Source organism: Haliotis asinina, chromosome 13, assembly GCF_037392515.1.
Source record: "Haliotis asinina isolate JCU_RB_2024 chromosome 13, JCU_Hal_asi_v2, whole genome shotgun sequence".
NCBI classification, from domain to species: domain Eukaryota; kingdom Metazoa; phylum Mollusca; class Gastropoda; order Lepetellida; family Haliotidae; genus Haliotis; species Haliotis asinina.
The window spans coordinates 14,839,670-14,860,146 of NC_090292.1; the positions used below are offsets into that span (position 1 = coordinate 14,839,670).

Sequence of the window (20,477 nt, forward strand, 5' to 3'; positions counted from 1 at the left end):
TTATAAAACAGTTTATTTATTGGAAATCATGAATGTACTATGTTACTGTTTTAGAAAACCATTTTATTTTAAGTATTATCTTGATTTAAGTTTGCAAGCATTGCAGTACAAGCAATATAGTCTTTAGCTCTAGTCACATTTACCATCTTTCTCTCACGAGTTATGTACGAGTCAGAAAACACAAACACATCAAACATATATTATTTTCTGTTTACTAGCGAAGAAATATCGGAAATGACCTTGTTTGACCTGATACTTGTTGGCATCAAATTGAGGTCAAAATTACAAAAGCTGAAAAACGCTTGTGAAACGTCAAATTTTTTTTCTTTTTTTTTCTTGATGCTAAAATGCTAAAAAATATTTAAATTAACTTTTCTTTTTTCTTTCAGGGTACCTGATATTTTACACAACCGACTCCAACCAGGCAGACAGAGACTGGGTTCTAGAAGGGGTGGTTGGAGATAAGTTGTCCACAGTCATCAGCGACCTGACGCCCGACACAACCTACTACTTTAAAGTTCAGGCTCGGAATCGGAAAGGCTACGGACCTATGTCGGAAACTAAGATCTACAAAACACCCAAAAGTGAGTCTGGGGCTAGGTTACCAGGGAACAGATCTGTGAAGATCAGGGTTAGAATTGGTCTTCAGCAACCCATGCTTGCTGTAAGAGGTGACTAATAAGATTGAATGATCAGGTTCATTTACATTTCCTCGTGTCCGAACTGTGTAGATGTTGATTAGTGCAGACTCAGTTATTGACAACCATCAGACATACAGATTGAATATTGCTGAGTGCAGCTTCAACAACAAGCACATGGGAACTTTGTCCATTGAAATCTTGAATTGCATTTGTTAAAATCATGGATTCTTTTGGCAGAAGTTATGGTTTGTCTTTGAAAATGATAAATTGTGCCTGATAAAAACATGATTTATGATTATGACATGAAGTGCATCTATTGAAATTACCAAGTATTTTCTACCATTATGAACTGAATAATTTGTTGAAATTTATTGTTTGTTTCTTATATCATTATATGCACCTGTTTAAATAATGCACTGTTCCTTGGCACCATGAACTGGGAGTCGTTATTCACGTGTTGACATAAACAGCATCTGTAGAAATCATTTCTCATACTTGTTGACATCCACTACATCTGTTGCATACTTCGTTTGGAATCATGATGGTAAATGTTAGTGTTATTTCTACTGGCATACTTGTTTATGGTTTACTGATTAAGGTATTTTGTTCAATATTAGTTTCTAGATGTGTGGAAATTGTAGGAAATTACCTTTGGCTGTAATGAAGAATTACTGTCGCCATGTTGAAAAGCTGATCATTAATTCAAGGATTACTAACTTACATTATGACAATAAATAGGGATTCTTATTTTTCAAACATACCCCCAGAAATATAAATAATATACACAATTCTCAAATGATGGGAAAAGAGTGAAAATCTAGCTGTAATGCTGTTGTCTCATTTGTCTCTTAGTCGACCAGGCAGCCATGACAGATTCTAACGAACAGGGTGGCTTGTCCATGAACATCATCATTATCATCATCGCGGTTGCCGTGGGGATAATCTTCTGTATCATCATCATTGTGGTCAGTGTGCTTCTGTGCAAGAAACGTGACGCTCAGCGCCAGGATATCAGAAGGTGAGGGGATGGTAGATGAATGTGGCTCTAATCTTCTATTCTTCTATGACCCATCCTATATTTATGTACAAAGTGAGTGACCCCCCACCCCCTGCATGGTGTCATGTAGAAATTTTCTAGTAAAATTCTTTTATATTTAATGAACAAAATTACTGCCCCCCTTCCTTGCACATGTGTACAGAATTGATGACTCTCTACCCTCCAGTACAAAAAGGGTGACCCTCATTTAAATCATCATCACCCCCTGACCATTACTTTTGAATGGTCCCTTACAACAAAATCAACTTCAATATTTCAAAGCTTATAATTCAACTGGAGGCGGTGGCATGGTCTAGAGGTTAAAGCGATGGCTCATGACACCAATGGCCATTGTTTAATTCTTCACATGAGTGAAGCCTGTTTCTGGTGTACCGACCATGATATACAGGACAATTTTTATGGATAGCAACTTCTTGAGTTTATTTTCACGACGTTTCGGGGCTTATCCTAGCCCCCTCATCAGGTTGAGCTGAACTCAACATTAAGGCTAACTGTTAACTCTGCCCATGACCTCACAATGCTTATGACGTCACAATGCTATGACAACATGATACCAGTAGCTAACAGGAATGCTATGACAACATAATAAAATTAGTAGTGAATGGTTACAACTAACCTGATTTATAGAATGAATACATCTTATTTTGTATATATAGTAGTGTTGAAGGATTAAATTAGAAATGACAGATCATTATTGTATCAAATTGTAAGTTTGGACATGTACAAAGATTTTTGATAAATGTGTTGCATGTATAGCATGTAAAGTAATACTATTAACAGTACACAGAAGTTATTCATCATCCATGGGATAAGCCCCGAAACGTCATGAAAATAAACTCAAGAAGTTAGTTACTATCCATAAAAATTGTCCTGTATTGCTACGCCAACTTCTAAATGCCTTTGAAGAATCATACCATGATATATCTGGAATATTGCTGAAATCAGTGTAATACTTCAGCACTGATTCCTCTGATCTGACTTCCTAGCTATAAGTCCCCGAACAAGCCGTTGAAGGGGATCCCGAAGGATGTGAAGCCTCCAGACCTGTGGATCCATCAACCCAACCACATGGAGATGGGAAAGATGGACAAGTCCCAGCGGAGTGAGTCCAACATGTCCGTCGCCACCAGCACACTACGGCGGTCGTCACGCGGATCCTCGGACCGGCTCGACGAGTTCCCTCCTGGTCTGGACATCATGGACAAGCGGAGGAACTCTTTTGTTGGTGAGTATTTAAAATACAGCAGTTCTGGAAACAATGTGAAGGACAAACATTTTAAAAAGTTGTTTGCAAACCTATTGACTCGAAAAATATTGAAATGTGAAACTTATAGAAAGGTTAAAGGCTGTAAGGTTTTGAATACTCAGACAGGAAATGTGCAAAATGTCATAAAATCAAACTATCGGCCATTTTGAAAATGAATTACAGCGTTGAAAATAATATGTTGAAAGAGAGAGTGTGAGTTAATGGTGATATTTGTCTCCAACGGGAGAGAGACCGTTTGTTTTAATGGTGATATTTGTCTCCTGCAGGGGAGAGTGGGTACCCTTCAAGTGGGGAGGAGAGGTACCAGCCTTCACATCAGAGAAGTATCGTCCGTCCCAAGCCCATCACCATCCCCGTGGATGCACAGCCGCTTCAGAAAGAACGTACGTCTTTGTCATCATCACAGCACAGAAGCATTTTGAAATTGTGGGCAATGGGGATAGCTTAATAATTAAACTGTAAGCTCATCACATCGAAGACCCAGGTTTGATTCCCCATATGGGTTCAGTGGGTAAAGCCCATTTTTAGTATCCCTCATCGTGATACTGCTGGAATATTGCCAAAAGCAATATAAAACTCATCTCACTCACTTTTGGAAATTTTGGTACAAGACATTCCTGTCGATTTCAAATGTGTAATATATTGTCAGCATGTGAAGGAAGATGGGTTTTTTTACCAAATCACTGTATATTTCACAGTAACTGAAACACCTCATTTCAGCGTAAAACTTGTTTTCGGGTGATGGGAAAGCCTAATTGTTAAAGCCTCAGCTATTCACATTAAATACTTGGATCCCGTTTCACAAAGATCTCGTAAGTATAAGATTTCGTAACTTTTCTCATAGCATTCATACTTACTGTGTTACAGTATAGTAGGTACGAATGCTACAAGAAAAGTTATGAGATCTTAGGTTTGAGATTTTTGTGAAACAGGGCCCTAGACCTAGATTTTCGAAGCTCTCTTAGTGCTAAGATTGTCATATGTTAATGTTAATGTATGGCACTTACGACTATCTTAGCGCTAAGAGAGCTTCGAAAATCTTGGTTCTGGGTGAGTGAGGTCAGTTTACACCATTTTGAGAAACATTCTAGCAGTAATTCAGTGCATGGTTTTCACGCATTGTACCCATGTGGGTCCTGGGTCTTCAGCATAATGGGTAGTGGCTACCCTGCAACACATTTAGAAGACATTAAGACTCAATTCACACCAAGCTGTTAACACCCAGTCACAAGTGGGCTTGATCCCGTCCCCTCAAGCTCACAGGTTTGAACACTAGCCCAGAGCCTTAGCCAGCTCACCCACCATGCCGTCAGAGTTGATAACTTGTTTCATTTCCCTACAGTGTGTCTTCTCTAACTGCGCAGCATAACCTTTGGTACCTTTTGAAATCTTCAACTGTCTTTACATCCATCCATTTTACCTTCAGCGGTTGCCACGGTAACAGCATTACCAAATGGTCACATTACCCAAATGATTGACCCTCGAGATGTCGGAGGTCATCCAATGAGACCTGTATACCCTCGAACCCAGTACAACACACAATACACCTCAACGCCCCGTGTTAACGCAGGGGACATACCACAGTCAAGCTCAAGTGAGTATTAAATCTGAAATTGCAATTTTTTAAAAAATTCTTTTTCGATGTTTATTTTAACATTTCAATTTGCGAATTTCTTTGAAATCTGATTCAATTTTGATGTTCTTCAATAATTTTAAAATCATTTTGATTTGATTTGTTCAATATTTTGTCGATATGTTTCCATTTTAATCATGTTCCAGTTTACTGACTTTTAAAGCATCTTCACAGGCTAACACATTTCCCACTTAATAATTTGCTTGATTCAATTTTCAAATTTTGCACCCACCTGTAACGGACTGTAACAAATATATGCTTTTTGGATTAAAATATGTTTAATACTCTTGAACAGAAAAAAGAAAAAAATGAAATAATTTGTTGTGGTCCAGTAGTTTCCATTCAGTGTTTCCTGCATGATGTCACCCTGCTTTTGAGTAATAATGTTCTGTTGCCATGACAACCCTGGATCCAATCATCAGTCGTTTCAGAACTGACCTAACGATCTCTCTTATCACTAACAGTGCACAGATTTTCTATTGCTCAGAAGAATGATTTGATTGGATGGCTATTTTTAACATCAGGCTGTTTTCTAATGAATCTGTTGATATGCATGGGTCCAGGATATTGATCAGAATAGAATGGGTGAAAAATACCCTTCCTACAGAAGTATGGGTATTAACTGGTTACTGAAGTTTATGGATAGGTGTAAAGCTAATAATTATTAGTCATAACTGACTGCAAAATATTTTGACAACTTTCTAAAAGTATGAATGACAGTTGATGTTTTGGTAAAATTACAGAAATGGTTGAAGGAATTATTAAGCATTATAGGTAATGTACAGTGCAATAAACCAAGATGGAAATGCATACTGTTATTTGTATTTCTCTTGTATTAATGAAAACATTACTATCAGTATCAGAATAGCCACAGACAGAGCTCTGGCAACATTGGACATACGTTTTTCAAGATGAAATAATTATTGGTCAACAGAACCAAGAGCCATGTCATGAAATGAGCTCTGATAGAACTAATATTGGTGTTTGAATGAGGTAATCTTGCATGATGGTTTTGAGGACTTTTAAAACGTGTTCCGCTACCTTTATAGGAATATATTGTTTTCAAATCTGCAGTGGTGATTAGAGTTCTGTTCTGTTTCAAAAGATTTGGTTGAAACTTTTTGATTGGGAATATATTGTATAAAAATGATAATAATAATAATATGGATTTGCAAAATAGTAATAATCAGCAGTGGTGATTAAGGGTTTAATGTGTTTAAACACTTTGGTTGGTAAGCGAAACTAAAACAAAATGAATCATGAAAATTTATGCAGTTTCAATGATCACTGTGGCTACTCTGATGAGTAATGACTAAAATATTCAATGTGATGCTTTATAACTTTGTTCACTTTTATTAAGAGGAAGACTAATGCAAGTAATTTTTCTAGCGTGTGCGTGTGTTGTGTTTGTGGCATGATTTGTTTGTTTTCCTCGTCAGCTAAAGCCATGTCATCATTGAGCGAAGACGAGTGTGTGGGCTATCCCCCTGACGTGTTTGAAGACTCCTACGCCAGTAGAATAGGCTATGGCATGTATTTCTACTTTACTTCTTCTCAAAACAACAGAGATGCCGATTACAGTGAGTTCCTGCAGAAATTCTGCTGAAATTGTCTTAATTTTTGCAGAAATTCTGGGGAAATTAGCAGAAATTCTGGGGAAATTGCCAGAAATTTTGCAGAAATTGTTGGCACGCACTATTCAGCACATTTTGCACTTACATGCATCTTACATTTAACCAGGGGATTAATAATCTGCTCAATTTTTGTCTTTAAGTATTGATACACCTAGAGAACACTCACATCTTACACTTTTAGTTCCTTAGATACCTGCATGAAGCATTCACAGTTAAGGTTTGTATTTCTGTCCCGTTTCCCTCATACACCCATTTTATGTGTTTTCCATTTTCCTTCATCTGGATGTATTTTGAAGAATTTATGGATAGGTGTTGCTGACAGATCACCCAATTGGGCATAAGGCAGGGATAGCTATTTTCTCTGTACTTGTCGATAACAGTTCTCGACAAGGTGTGACATTTAAATTTCCTTATCAACATTAATGTTAAGAGATATTTCATCCTCAAATTTTAGTGAAACATATCATTCTTTAATTTCATGATGTGGGGAGCCATAACTTGTATTTCAGGAAAGATTATTAGGTTTGGCTTGCATGGCCTCTATTTCATTGCTACATATTCTCACAAAAACTTTTAACAAAAGGCTGGAATAGCATCAGTTCTTTGTTCTGAGACTGAACAGCGCCAAGTTGGGAATATTATGATTACATATGTTCTATCAATATGCTTGACAGGTAAGTATATGAATTGACACTTAAACTCCATGAGACACATATCAGCGTTACTTCACAGTGTTTATACGTTCCTCCACCACCCATGTGCAGTATTGATGCCATCAGTCAATCAGTCTTAAAGACAGGTGCAGTCAACATTTCAGTCTACTCACTGGTCAGCTCACATTATAGCTCAATGGCTATAGCCAGAGCTCCAGATAAGGTGCATATTTACATATTTTATGCAATAAAAATCACATTTACTCACTTAATTACAAATCTGGGAGTACAAGAAAATGTACAAGAATCACTTATGACCCAATAGGCCTATAATGCTGCAGGAGTCATGTGACTTCTATGGTGTATATTTAAAAATGGCTGCCAACTATTTGGCAATATAAGAAATTACTGAAAGCAATTATATTTATATATAAAGTATATATTGCTTTATATACAGTATAGTATATAGTACAGTATATATTATAAGTGCTCATTACCTTATAAGGATAAGACACTCGTGGTGAATATGTATTTGGGGTGATGGAGAGAATGTGTTAGGACTGTGAGGTATTGTTGACAAACAAAACATGACAGTTCCTGTACCAAGGTTGATTATTGTGCTATAGACTTGTGTGCAAAGCGATTAACTTTGTCCCTATGTCCATTGTCTCCAGTTGTGTATGTCACCAAGTCACATGACCCATGTGTCTGTTGGTTGTCGATGAAATGGGTTAGCTCCCATGTGGTAGCTGAGTGTTCTAGACATATAATCATAGCAAAAATGCTTTGACCCCACTCATTTGCATGTGACCCCATCATACTGACTCCTCCCACCAGTTATAACATCTCTTGTCCCGCCCCTTCCCATCTACAGAATCACCAAACTGCATGAGAACAGTCTCATCGTCCAAAATCTGTCGAGTGGATTTGTCTCTGTTCCTAACAAGCTGAAATTTCATGAAAAGAGATGACAAGTCAGTTCACAACTTAACTTCAACATCGGAAAGATTTTTAAATTGGGAAAAAAGGTCATGTGACAAAGGGAGGTAACTGTGATCATGCTTAATTCCAGGCCCTATCTCATCAGAATCACCAACCCCATATGATCAGCAAGCAAATACATTCGCTGAGTCAACAAGTGGGGTGGTTTCCTCAGAGGCCTTGAAGGTTTCGCTGGGGCGTACCCCCAACCCGCTGCGGAGCTTTGCCCTCCCTGGCCCCCCCTCCCCAGGAGCTACCCCACCCAGACACATAGGTAGGAGTCATGGAACACTCAGCTGCCACGGTTGCCAGGCAACAAAGCCATGGACCATTTGACATGGTGGAAGTGGGATCTTTTTCTTTTCAATTATTTTGAACATAAGAAACCCAAAATACTTGTCAAGTTAAGTCTTGTGGAAGCAAATATGTGAAAATAATAACTTTTGTTTGTCGCCACAATCCCAAGAAGCATCATTAGAAAAGCTGCGACGTTGTTCAACACAATAATGCAATATGAGCTACACTGAATCCCTAAAGCGGTATTCTGTTCATGGCTATGGCACTCCTCTTTTGGGGTTTATGGAATAAATAGTGCCAACAATTTGCATGTTCCACAAAATCTTCAAGAGACTTTCAGGGTAGAGGGACAGATAATACATGCAAATATTCAGTTCACGGAAAATGAAAATACATTCACAGAATTTTAAATATTTTTCTATGTTAGAAAGACTTTGAAAAGTTTGTTTTATGATTTTTCATCTTTATGGTATTTTTTATGTATATACACATTCTTGAAGTATTTTAATTCTTGATAGTGATAGAGTGAGTGAGTGAGTGTAGTTTTATGCTGCAATCAGCAATACTCCACCTATATGGTGGTGGTCTGTAAGTAATCAAGTCTGGACCAGACAGCATCAACATCATGAACATCGATGAGAGAGATGGTAAAAGTTAGGGGGTCATTCAACATTCTATTTGTTTTCGCCTGATACTACAAAAACTAAACTGCTTTTCAGCAAACTGAAACTGTATTTTTTTTAATCACATGGTTTGGGACTTATTTCATTACATTTCAACAAAGACCTTCCAAAATTTAGCTTTAAGATTGCTGTGTGGGAAGGGGCCCTGCTCCCTTTCATAGATTGAAATACTTTTGAAATGAGAAATTCAGAAATAAGAATAATTGGTCTTATTATGCACTTACAGGAATTGTAACCAAGGTGTGTATTTTTCTTGCAGTTAAGCCACAGCCTAATCTAAGTCCTTACAAGAAGCCCACTCCACCAATCACCGCTGGACCCATCAAATCTCGGTCTCCACTTCCACTCATCACTTCCAAAGCGCCAGATGTGACGCTCAAAGCTGGAAAAACTGGCAAAGAAGACAATGGCATGGAGGTTTGTTTGTTTATGTCACACTCAACTTAATCCCAGCTATATGGCGCTGCCAGTTTTGTTAATAATTGAGTCTGAACCCAACAATCCTGTGATTGACAGCATGAGCAACAAGCATGGGTTGCCGAAGATCAATTCTGCCTGGGATCTTAGTGGGGAACAGACATGGTGGGCTGAATTCTATTGTGAAACTCTACAGGATTCTTGATATGTGTGATGGCGATAGGGTAGCCTAGTGGTTAAGGCATTCGCTCATCAAACGAAAGACCGAGTTTGATTCCCCACATGTATACATTGTGTTAAGCCTATTTCTGGTGTCCCCCGCCATGATATTGCTGGAATATTGCTAAAAGGCATGTAAAGTTAGGTATCGGGCTAACTGTTCCCGCAGCCAAGTGCCTACCCGGACAACTGTTCCCCAACTACTGCCCCTTGGCTATCTGCCCTCACAGCACCCTATCAACTGTGCCCCCTGGACAATTGCCCCGTAGGACAAGTGCCCCATTCATTTATTGACCTATGTGATGAAGATTTTTGTGAAATGTAATGAGACTATAGTTTGATATGTATCTCCGTCTCTTTCAGAAATCTCTGAGTACCGAGGAGCTAACAGCAGAAATGGCCAACTTGGAGGGCCTGATGAAAGATCTGAACGCTATCACACAGCAAGAGTTTGAATGCTAGCAATGACAAGTGTGCTGCTATAGCGTGTTAATATTGTTATGTATGTATTTATATTTCAATACTACTGTGACAGGACACAGCCTCAGTCCGTGGCTTTCAATTGGATGTGTAGCCAGGTTACTATGACGACAGCATTTATGGTACTCGGCATACGTGTACTACTTATCGGACAATTTGTTATACAATGGGGACTCCATAGCAGAGACAAAGACATGTCTCCAATATTTCACAAGTCATTTCTGCTGAAGGGCTCAAGAAAAGATTTCTGCGTGTGGAGTGTATTGAAATGGGACACTGGTACAGTGAGGTTTGGAGATGACTTTTCACAGCAAAGGATTACATTCACAAGCGAAGATTATTGGCCGACTTTCTGATGTAGTTGATTCAGTTATCTCCCTTTGCTACCTTTTCCCTCGTTGTGTCGCTACCTGTTTGGTTGTGAAATTCCGTCAAGCTGTAGTGGAAAATGTCACGTGTGCAGTATTAGCAAAGGGAGATAATTCTGAGAGAAGACAGTGGTGCTATTTGTGTCACAACTACCCAGAACGTCTGTCAGTTGAAGACTTGGAAAAACAGCAACTGCCTTATCAACAAAACACTTTGTATATGTTTTAGAAATGCTGGCCATCTAGCTGAGCAATATTTGATCAACTGCTGAATTTCTTTCAAGAATGCCACCATATTTCCTTCGAACATCTGAGTTTTTCGATAATGGGATGTATATATCCTGGGGATATCAAGAAATATTTTGTGACAGTTTGAACAAGAAACATATATTGACATGGCTTATGAGGGACCAAAGACATATTATTGTTATTGATATTATTATTTTATTTTGTATCTGCGAAATGAATCAATCAATGTCTTGAAAGTGTGAATGACGGAAGTACTTCAGTGTGGTGTAAAATCCTCTGCAGAAAGATGCCAAAATTGTTTGGGATGTTTAAGTGAGCACTGAGGCTGGGTTTTTTTTCTTTCTATTTTTTTTTTCCATATAAAACAAAATTTACAAATTTAACTCAGACGTTTTAAGGAAATATGGTGGTCTACAGTTTGAACAAAGGCATCCCAAACATAGGCCAGAGTGCAACAGCGAAACTGTTCCTGGGGTGGAAGATGAATATTCATGATGTTTATCATGCCTGCTGGTCATACCATTTTGTTTTTGGAGTTGCAACATGTTGTATGGTTCACAGTTGAACCACTGACTTCTTGGAAGCTGAACGACAAGTGATCTTGCTCTTCAATATCAAGTCCTAGCAAAAGCAGATGAGTGAAAGTGCAAATTCTCAAAAATCTCAAAATTTCATTTTGACTTTGCAGTATGACCCAACAGGGATGTATGGCCAACCTGAATATATAATGACCCTCTTGACAGGCTGCTGCGGTGTTAAGACGAATCAGCCTTCACCTTTGTATCAATATCACATATAGATTTAGAGGGCCAAAACCAAATATACATATGTCAGCTTGTGTTTACCTATAGTTGACTAACGATCTTCCACCACAGCCCTTGTGTTTTGTACCGACGCCAAAGTAACTACGGCACTCCCATTTTGTATGAAATTGCTTTCATGGATCATGACCCTTGTACATACGTTCTCATTGTGTATTGACTACTTGAAAAATATCTGACCAAAAACCTGCCTGTAGCTGATTAGCCGCTCTACAGATATCATTGTTGTCTTCATTTTGAAGTCCATTTTGTTGTCGTTTATACAAGTGTTTTGTAAATGAGCATTTTAAGATGCCAAGTGTCGGTTTTCATATACTTTGTAGTAATGGTCAAAAATAATACACGATTTTAGTTGCATTGGATCTTTTGTATTTTGCAAGGTCAACAAGTAATTCTTTCAATTTATTTTTTTTCACAATTTTTATGGATTCATTTGTCATCATATTTTACCCCTCTATTACTCTGTTATTTATGCCATATGAACAAAGTGAAGAATACCTCAAACATATATGTTTTTCTCTAGTGTTTATTTAGCATGGCATGTCTATAAAAGTTTTATTTTGAACATAATGTACAGACAATGATGTTGAAGAATTTTAGAAAAATGTGAATTCTGTATACATAGGAAGAGGCATAAAATGGTTGATGGCTCTTTGAAAATGTTTTAAAATAACCATTCAGTGTTCTTATGTTCAGTTATTCTGTTGTGGTGACCAGCATTGGTCAGCAAATTTGCTTATGAAGAGTATGTAATAATGATTTTGAACTGCTTAAGACAAAAGAGGCACATATATATTTGACATCAGCCGGACTCTCACCTTCAGATATTCATTAAGTTTCAACCCTAAAGAATCTAATCATCAAAATATTTTATTTGAAGTTATTGATTCTTTTCATAAATTACATCAAAATATGAAGAGAGATTGTAATGAACGGTAGTATCTTTCTCTTCTAGTTGGAAGAATAATTTCTTCTCAAGACTACAGGGATTAGCTCCTGCAACAGCTTAGTATTCTAAACTTGTCCCATAACTGAAAATTGTGTCCATAGCAACAAAATACATACTGTAGTGAGCATGAAAAATATCCTGTTGTAATAAAGTACAACTAATTACAGTGCCCACCGTTGTTTCCATAGCAACACGTTATGTATTTTAAAGGTGAACGTGGAAATATGCTGTGCTGTTGTTATAAAGAACAGCTGATTATATTAATGCGTGATTAATGGATTTATTCCACTGATCGAAGGCATGTTAAGTAGATGCATGCTAGAAGCAATAACATTCTTGCCTTATTTCGAAATGGAAACAAAATTCAACATGGCGATTATTACAATGGTGTATTTTCCGTTTAATTTTCGGCTTAAGTAATCAAAGAATGAAAGAATGGCTAAGTTACAAAATAAAAGCAAATTTTATAGCTTAATTTTCTTAACTTTTAAGAAAGATATTTTAGAAGGAATCATATTTTAAGGTTTTTGTTTGTGAAGTGATATTGTACTTAAAGTTGTTTTTTTAGAATTTATTGTCTCAGGAGATTTTACCACAACCAAAATAAATAGTGATTGAGTTAAAGTTTAAAGTCACATTGACAGTATTTTAACCATATCGTGACTATCCAAAACATGAAACAGATGTAAGGTTGTCACGCCCTTACGTATTGAGTGTGTTGAGAAACGTGTTTTTTTATGGCCTTACAATATGTGTGAGATGTTTCTATAAGTCACAAACAAGCATTAGCGAGCCGATGTCCAAAGCAATCTTTATTTTCAGAGTGACCTTGACGCCTCAGCTGCCTCTGCATGTGCATGGAGCAACCAATAACTTATTATGATACAATTTGTACATGTTTATCAACTTGTATTTTTTATACAAGTTACAAACAATTGCTTATGAGTTGACTTTGTGTACTATGTACTTTTGCTAACTTTTTGTGTGGGCACCATTTCATTGTCTTCATGGTGGATGAGCCTCAGCTCTAAATGCTCGGACTTTTTCAAACATTGTCGTTGGACAACATGACCTTAGTGCTAAGACTGATGATATGAGTCCATGTTGAGACAGGGAGGTACAGTCAACTTAGCTAAGATCAATTTGTACAATGGCACCCAGGTTGCTGTTGTACAAAATAACCTTAGACTACCTTAAGTCTGTGTTAAGACATGTGAGTCAACTTAGCGTTAAGATCACTTTGTACAATGACTCCCAGGTAGCTGTTGTGTTCAAAATAACCTTAGCGCTAATACTACCTTAAGTCTGTGTTAAGACATGTGAGTCAACTTAGCGCTAAGATCACTTTGTACAATGGCACCCAGATCATCAATGTACTTTGAAAGGAAACTTATAAAGCATTTCTGAAAAAGAGAAAGTGTCAGGGAAAAACCTATTTTGATACTTGTGGTCAGGGTATTTTGTTGAAGTCTTTTCTCAAACAGATTTCTTTTCAAATTTTACAGAATCTTTGTAATGGTGAATGTACGACTCTCATCATGCTTCATACTGTTTTTCCTCTGATAATTATAATTCAGAATGAATGTCTGTATGACATTTGATCATGTTTTAGATATGTAATTGTTTCGTTTCAACAATTTATGTTTCCTGGTAAGAATTACGGTATTTGGTTTAACAGCCTTAATTCCTTATAAGGATTTCAAAACATGATGCAAGTCAGAATGAGGTTTAGGTAATGTGTGGATCAGAAGAGAATTTACTGCTTATCATTTAATTAATATATCAGCTAGGGATTAATCCCATTAGGGGTGTAATAAATTAATATATCAACTAGGGATTAATTCCATTAGGGGTGTAATAAATTAATATATCAGCTAGGGATTAATCCCATTAGGGGTGTAATAAATTAATATATCAACTAGGGATTAATCCCATTAAGGGTGTAATAAATTAATATATCAGCTAGGGATTAATCCCATTAAGGGTGTAATAAATTAATATAAAAGCTAATAAAATAGTCATACATTTTAACTTCTTAAACATTAAAAATATAATAATAATAGAGTAAGATATTTAATGACAACTTTTTTCAAACCTTATTTCATGTTATTGTGGTTAGTGGCTTTCAGAGATTGTGTTTAAACCTTGCACATAGTTAGGTCCCTAAATCATTGTAGAGATCTTTCTTATTAGAAAAAAAAATATTGCATTTGTGTAAATTAGCTCTGGTTAGTACAAAAATCCAAACTTTTGAGGTCAATAAAAGATAGCAGAGAGTTTGTTTATTACTCAAGGGCTTAAATGTATCCACCCCCTACATGTATGGCAAGGTCCTGTTTATCTGAGAGAAAATAAGAATAGGTCTCTAAATGTTTGGGGAGATCCTGTTTATCAGAGACAGAAAAAAACTTTTATCAGCGCTGAATGTCATTAGAGATTCTGTTTGTTTCACAAAGTATTTTGACAGGTCCATGAACGTTTTGTGGAGATCTTGCTCATAGTATAAATATCTTTTGTAAAGTCCATAAATGTTTGTATAGGATCATGTTTGGGGCTCAGCATCAATGCATCATCTACATCATCATCACTCTCTCCGACCTGGTCTCCATCGCAGTTGCCATGGCAACTGCAGACACCGGAATCTGGGTGTGGTACTGAACAGCTTTTGTATGCTCCGTGACCTGGACGTGGACAGATCAGACTCATCAGAGAGAATAAACAAAAAACATATCAGAACATGTGGTTGTGTCTTCTTTTGTTAGTTTGTTTGTTTGTTTAATGCCACACTCAGCAATATTCTAGCTATATGGCAGTAATCTGTGAGTGAGTTTAGTTTAGTTTTACTCCACACTCAGCAATATAGCTATATGACAGTAATCTGTGGGTGAGTTTTATTTTATGCCACACTCAGCAATATAGCTATATGGCAGTAATCTGTGAGTGAGTGAGTTTTGTTTTATGCCACACTCAGCAATATAGCTATATGGCAGTGATCTGTGAGTGAGTTTTATTTTATGCCACACTCAGCAATATAGCTATATGGCAGTGATCTGTGAGTTTTGTTTTATGCCACACTCCGCAATATAGCTATATGGCAGTGATCTGTGAGTGAGTTTTGTTTTATGCCACACTCAGCAATATAGCTATATGGCAGTGATCTGTGAGTGAGTGAGTTTTGTTTTATGCCACACTCCGCAATATAGCTATATGGCAGTGATCTGTGAGTTAGTTTTGTTTAATGCCACACTCAGCAATATAGCTATATGGCAGTGATCTGTGAGTGAGTTTTGTTTTATGCCACACTCAGCAATATAGCTATATGGCAGTGATCTGTGAGTGAGTGAGTTTTGTTTTATGCCACACTCCGCAATATAGCTATATGGCAGTGATCTGTGAGTTAGTTTTGTTTAATGCCACACTCAGCAATATAGCTATATGGCAGTGATCTGTGAGTGAGTTTTGTTTTATGCCACACTCAGCAATATAGCTATATGGCAGTAATCTGTGAGTGAGTGAGTTTTGTTTTATGCCACACTCAGCAATATAGCTATATGGCAGTGATCTGTGAGTTAGTTTTGTTTTATGCCACACTCAGCAATATAGCTATATGGCAGTGATCTGTGAGTGAGTGAGTTTTGTTATATGCCACACTCGTATAGCTATATGACAGTGGTCAGTAAATATTCAAGTCTGACCAGATTTTCCAGTGATCGATAGCATGAGCATGGATTTGTGCAATGGGGAATCAATGATCTGTCAGTAAGAAAGCGAGTCTGGACATGACAATCAAGTGACTGACATCATGAACATAAATGAACGTAATATGTTAGATGATGAAATTTATTAACCAGGTCAGTGGGTCTCATGATCCGATCCCATTATTCACCTTTTTTGACAAATATGGCCCCTAGAGAAATGAATCAGACAATCCAGTGATGGGTATGGGTATGGATGGTTGCTGAGGGCATCTGAGCTCAGTGTTGTTTTACACTTGTCAGTCATAATGGGAGGTGGGGTTCACTGGTCAGTGGTGGACACCATCCCCCCCTAGCACTGTACACTGTTAGTCATGATAGGACATAGGGATCACTGGTCAGTGGTGGACACCATCCACCCCTGTACTGTACACTGTTAGTCATGATAGGAGGTAGCGTTCACTGGTCAGTGGTGGACACCATCCACCCCTGTACTGTACACTGTCAGTCATAATGGGAGATGGGGTTCACTGGTCAGTGGTGGACACCATCCACCCCTGTACTGTACACTGTCAGTCATGATAGGAGGTAGGGATCACTGGTCAGTGGTGCACACAATCCACCCCTGTACCTTACACACCATCCACCCCTGTACTGTACACTGTCAGTCATGATAGGAGATAGGGATCACTGGTCAGTGGTGCACACCATCCACCCCTGTACTGTACACTGTCAGTCATGATAGGAGGTAGGGCTCACTGGGCAGTGGTGGACACCATCCACCCCTGTACTGTACACTGTCAGTCATGATAGGAGGTAGGGCTCACTGGTCAGTGGTGGACACCATCCACCCCTGTACTGTACACTGTCAGTCATGATAGGAGGTAGGGATCACTGGTCACTGGTGCACACCATCCACCCCTGCACTGTACACTGTCAGTCATGATAGGAGGTAGTGTTCACTGGGCAGTGGTGGACACCATCCACCCCTGTACTGTACACTGTCAGTCATGATAGGAGGTAGGGCTCACTGGGCAGTGGTGGACACCATCCACCCCTGTACTGTACACTGTCAGTCATGATAGGAGGTAGGGCTCACTGGTCAGTGGTGGACACCATCCACCCCTGTACTGTACACTGTCAGTCATGATAGGAGGTAGGGATCACTGGTCACTGGTGCACACCATCCACCCCTGCACTGTACACTGTCAGTCATGATAGGAGGTAGTGTTCACTGGTCAGTGGTGGACACCATCCACCCCTGTATTGTACACTGTCAGTCATGATTGGAGATAGGGATCACTGGTCAGTGGTGCACACCATCCACCCCTGTACTGTACACTGTCAGTCATGATAGGAGGTAGTGTTCACTGGTCAGTGGTGTACACCATCCACCCCTGTACTGTACACTGTCAGTCATGATAGGAGGTAGGGATCACTGGTCAGTGGTGGACACCATCCACCCCTGTACTGTACACTGTCAGTCATGATTGGAGATAGGGATCACTGGTCAGTGGTGGACACCATCCACCCCTGTACTGTACACTGTCAGTCATGATAGGAGGTAGGGATCACTGGTCAGTGGTGGACACCATCCACCCTAGTACTGTACACTGTTAGTCATGATAGGAGGTAGGGATCACTGGTCAGTGGTGGACACCATCCACCCCTGTACTGTACACTGTCAGTCATGATTGGAGATAGTGCTCACTGGTCAGTGGTGGACACCATCCACCCCTGTACTGTACACTGTCAGTCATGATAGGAGGTAGGGATCACTGGTCAGTGGTGCACACCATCCACCCCTATACTGTACACTGTCAGTCATGGTAGGAGGTAGGGCTCACTGGGCAGTGGTGGACACCATCCACCCCTGTACTGTACACTGTCAGTCATGATAGGAGGTAGTGCTCACTGGTCAGTGGTGGACACCATCCACCCCTGTACTGTACACTGTCAGTCATGATAGGAGGTAGGGATCACTGGTCAGTGGTGGACACCATCCACCCTAGTACTGTACACTGTCAGTCATGGTAGGAGGTAGGGCTCACTGGGCAGTGGTGGACACCATCCACCCCTGTACTGTACACTGTCAGTCATGATAGGAGGTAGGGCTCACTGGTCAGTGGTGGACACCATCCACCCCTGTACTGTACACTGTCAGTCATGATAGGAGGTAGGGCTCACTGGTCAGTGGTGCACACCATCCACCCCTGCACTGTACACTGTCAGTCATGATAGGAGGTAGTGTTCACTGGTCAGTGGTGGACACCATCCACCCCTGTATTGTACACTGTCAGTCATGATTGGAGATAGGGATCACTGGTCAGTGGTGGACACCATCCACCCCTGTACTGTACACTGTCAGTCATGATAGGAGGTAGTGTTCACTGGTCAGTGGTGTACACCATCCACCCCTGTACTGTACACTGTCAGTCATGATTGGAGGTAGGGATCACTGGTCAGTGGTGGACACCATCCACCCTAGTACTGTACACTGTCAGTCATGATAGGAGGTAGTGTTCACTGGTCAGTGGTGGACACCATCCACCCCTGTACTGTACACTGTCAGTCATGATAGGAGGTAGGGCTCACTGGTCAGTGGTGGACACCATCCACCCCTGTACTGTACACTGCCAGTCTTAGTAGGGGGTAGGATTCACTGGTCAGTGTTTGACTCCAGCCATTCTGGTATTGTCCTGTTCCATTTAATGCAGAAGATCTTACAAGGGATCCAAGACTGACAAGGTACATACTCCATTGCAAATGTTCTTTGCAGTGAAACAGGTAAAATGCAGGTAACAGGTAAAATTTACCTGATTTGTTTACTTTTTACCTTGACCTTCCTGTCCTGTTATCGGAGTAAGAATATTGTAAATAACATAAGTAAACCAAACTACAAACAAAAGTACACACCTAGTGATGTGTGATCATTGTAACGTGACATGTTTAGTGCAATGAGTCCACAGTTGTTTCATCAATGTGTTCCTGCTGATGAGGTCAACCTGCATGACATCTACAGGATACATCTGACTTCACTGTACCACTTTGATGCTGAGACCCAACCCTGAAACAAGTTGGATATGGTCAGAGCAGAATGAAACTTGTTGGAAGCTTCTGGTGGGGGTGATCACATTGAAGGAGGGTGGTCTGGGTTGGCTAATTTGAAAAAAGGTGTAGGGAGAGCAAAATGATGCTGGATGGGCGTCCTGATGGTGGTTGGTCTAGAGGAAGGGTGTGGTCAAAACAGAATGATACAGAGTGAGAGTATTCTGAAGGGGGATGGCTAGTTTCGGGGAGGGGTGTGGGGTCAGCAGAATGATACACAGTGGGGCTGTTCTGGTGGGGTGAAGGCCAGCTTGGAGGAGGGGTGTGGTCAAAACAGAATGACACGGAGATGGGGTGTTCTGGAGGGGGATGGCCAGTTTTGGGACGAGGGTGGTCCAAACAGAATGATACACAGTGGGGGTGTTCTGGTGGGGATGGCCAGTTTTGGGAGGAATGTGAGGACAGCAGAATGATACTGGTTGGGGGTGTTCTGGTGGGGATGGCCAGTTTTGGGAGGCGTGTGGGGACAGCAGAATGATACTGGGTTGGGGTGTTCTGGTGGGGGAATGGTCAGTTTGGAAGAGGAGTGTGGGGACAGCAGAATGATACTGGGTGAGGGTGTTCTGGTGGGGGAATGGTCAGTTTGGAAGAGGAGTGTGGGGACAGCAGAATGATACTGGGTGAGGGTGTTCTGGTGGGGGAATGGTCAGTTTGGAAGAGGAGTGTGGGGACAGCAGAATGATACTGGGTGAGGGTGTTCTGGTGGGGGAATGGTTAGTTTTGGGAGGAGTGTGGGGACAGCAGAAGGATAATGGGTGAGGGTGTTCTGGTGGGGGAATGGTCAGTTTGGAAGAGGAGTGTGGGGACAGCAGAATGATACTGGGTGAGGGTGTTCTGGTGGGGGAATGGTCAGTTTGGAAGAGGAGTGTGGGGACAGCAGAATGATACTGGCTGAGGGTGTTCTGGTGGGGGAATGGTTAGTTTGGAGGAAGAGTGAGGGGCAGCAGAATGATACTGGCTGAGGGTGTTCTGGTGGGGGAATGGTTAGTTTTGGGAGGAGTGTGGGGATAGCAGAATGATACTGGCTGAGGGTGTTCTGGTGGGGAAATGGACAGTTTGGAAGAGGAGTGTGGGGACAGCAGAATGATACTGGGTGAGGGTGTTCTGGTGGGGGAATGGTTAGTTTGGAGGAAGAGTGAGGGGCAGCAGAATGATACTGGCTGAGGGTGTTCTGGTGGGGGAATGGTTAGTTTGGAGGAAGAGTGAGGGGCAGCAGAATGATACTGGGTGAGGGTGTTCTGGTGGGGGAATGGTCAGTTTGGAAGAGGAGTGTGGGGACAGCAGAATGATACTGGGTGAGGGTGTTCTGGTGGGGGAATGGTCAG

At 40.2% G+C, this 20,477-nt stretch overlaps 1 protein-coding gene across 1 annotated transcript in view; it reads left to right on the forward strand.

Annotated features, from left to right (window-relative positions):
- The window catches only part of LOC137259362 (neogenin-like), a 63,637-nt gene extending 48,552 nt beyond the window's left edge, over window positions 1–15,085 (forward strand). Inside the window, exons 19-26 of the mRNA XM_067797038.1 lie at window positions 390–584; window positions 1,494–1,659; window positions 2,685–2,923; window positions 3,232–3,348; window positions 4,392–4,559; window positions 7,958–8,140; window positions 9,106–9,263; window positions 9,846–15,085. Of these exons, the coding sequence (XP_067653139.1) occupies window positions 390–584; window positions 1,494–1,659; window positions 2,685–2,923; window positions 3,232–3,348; window positions 4,392–4,559; window positions 7,958–8,140; window positions 9,106–9,263; window positions 9,846–9,944 (1,325 nt within the window). The 3' untranslated portion in view covers window positions 9,945–15,085. The remainder of the gene's footprint in view (window positions 1–389; window positions 585–1,493; window positions 1,660–2,684; window positions 2,924–3,231; window positions 3,349–4,391; window positions 4,560–7,957; window positions 8,141–9,105; window positions 9,264–9,845) is intronic.
- Window positions 15,086–20,477: the final 5,392 nt, after the last annotated feature.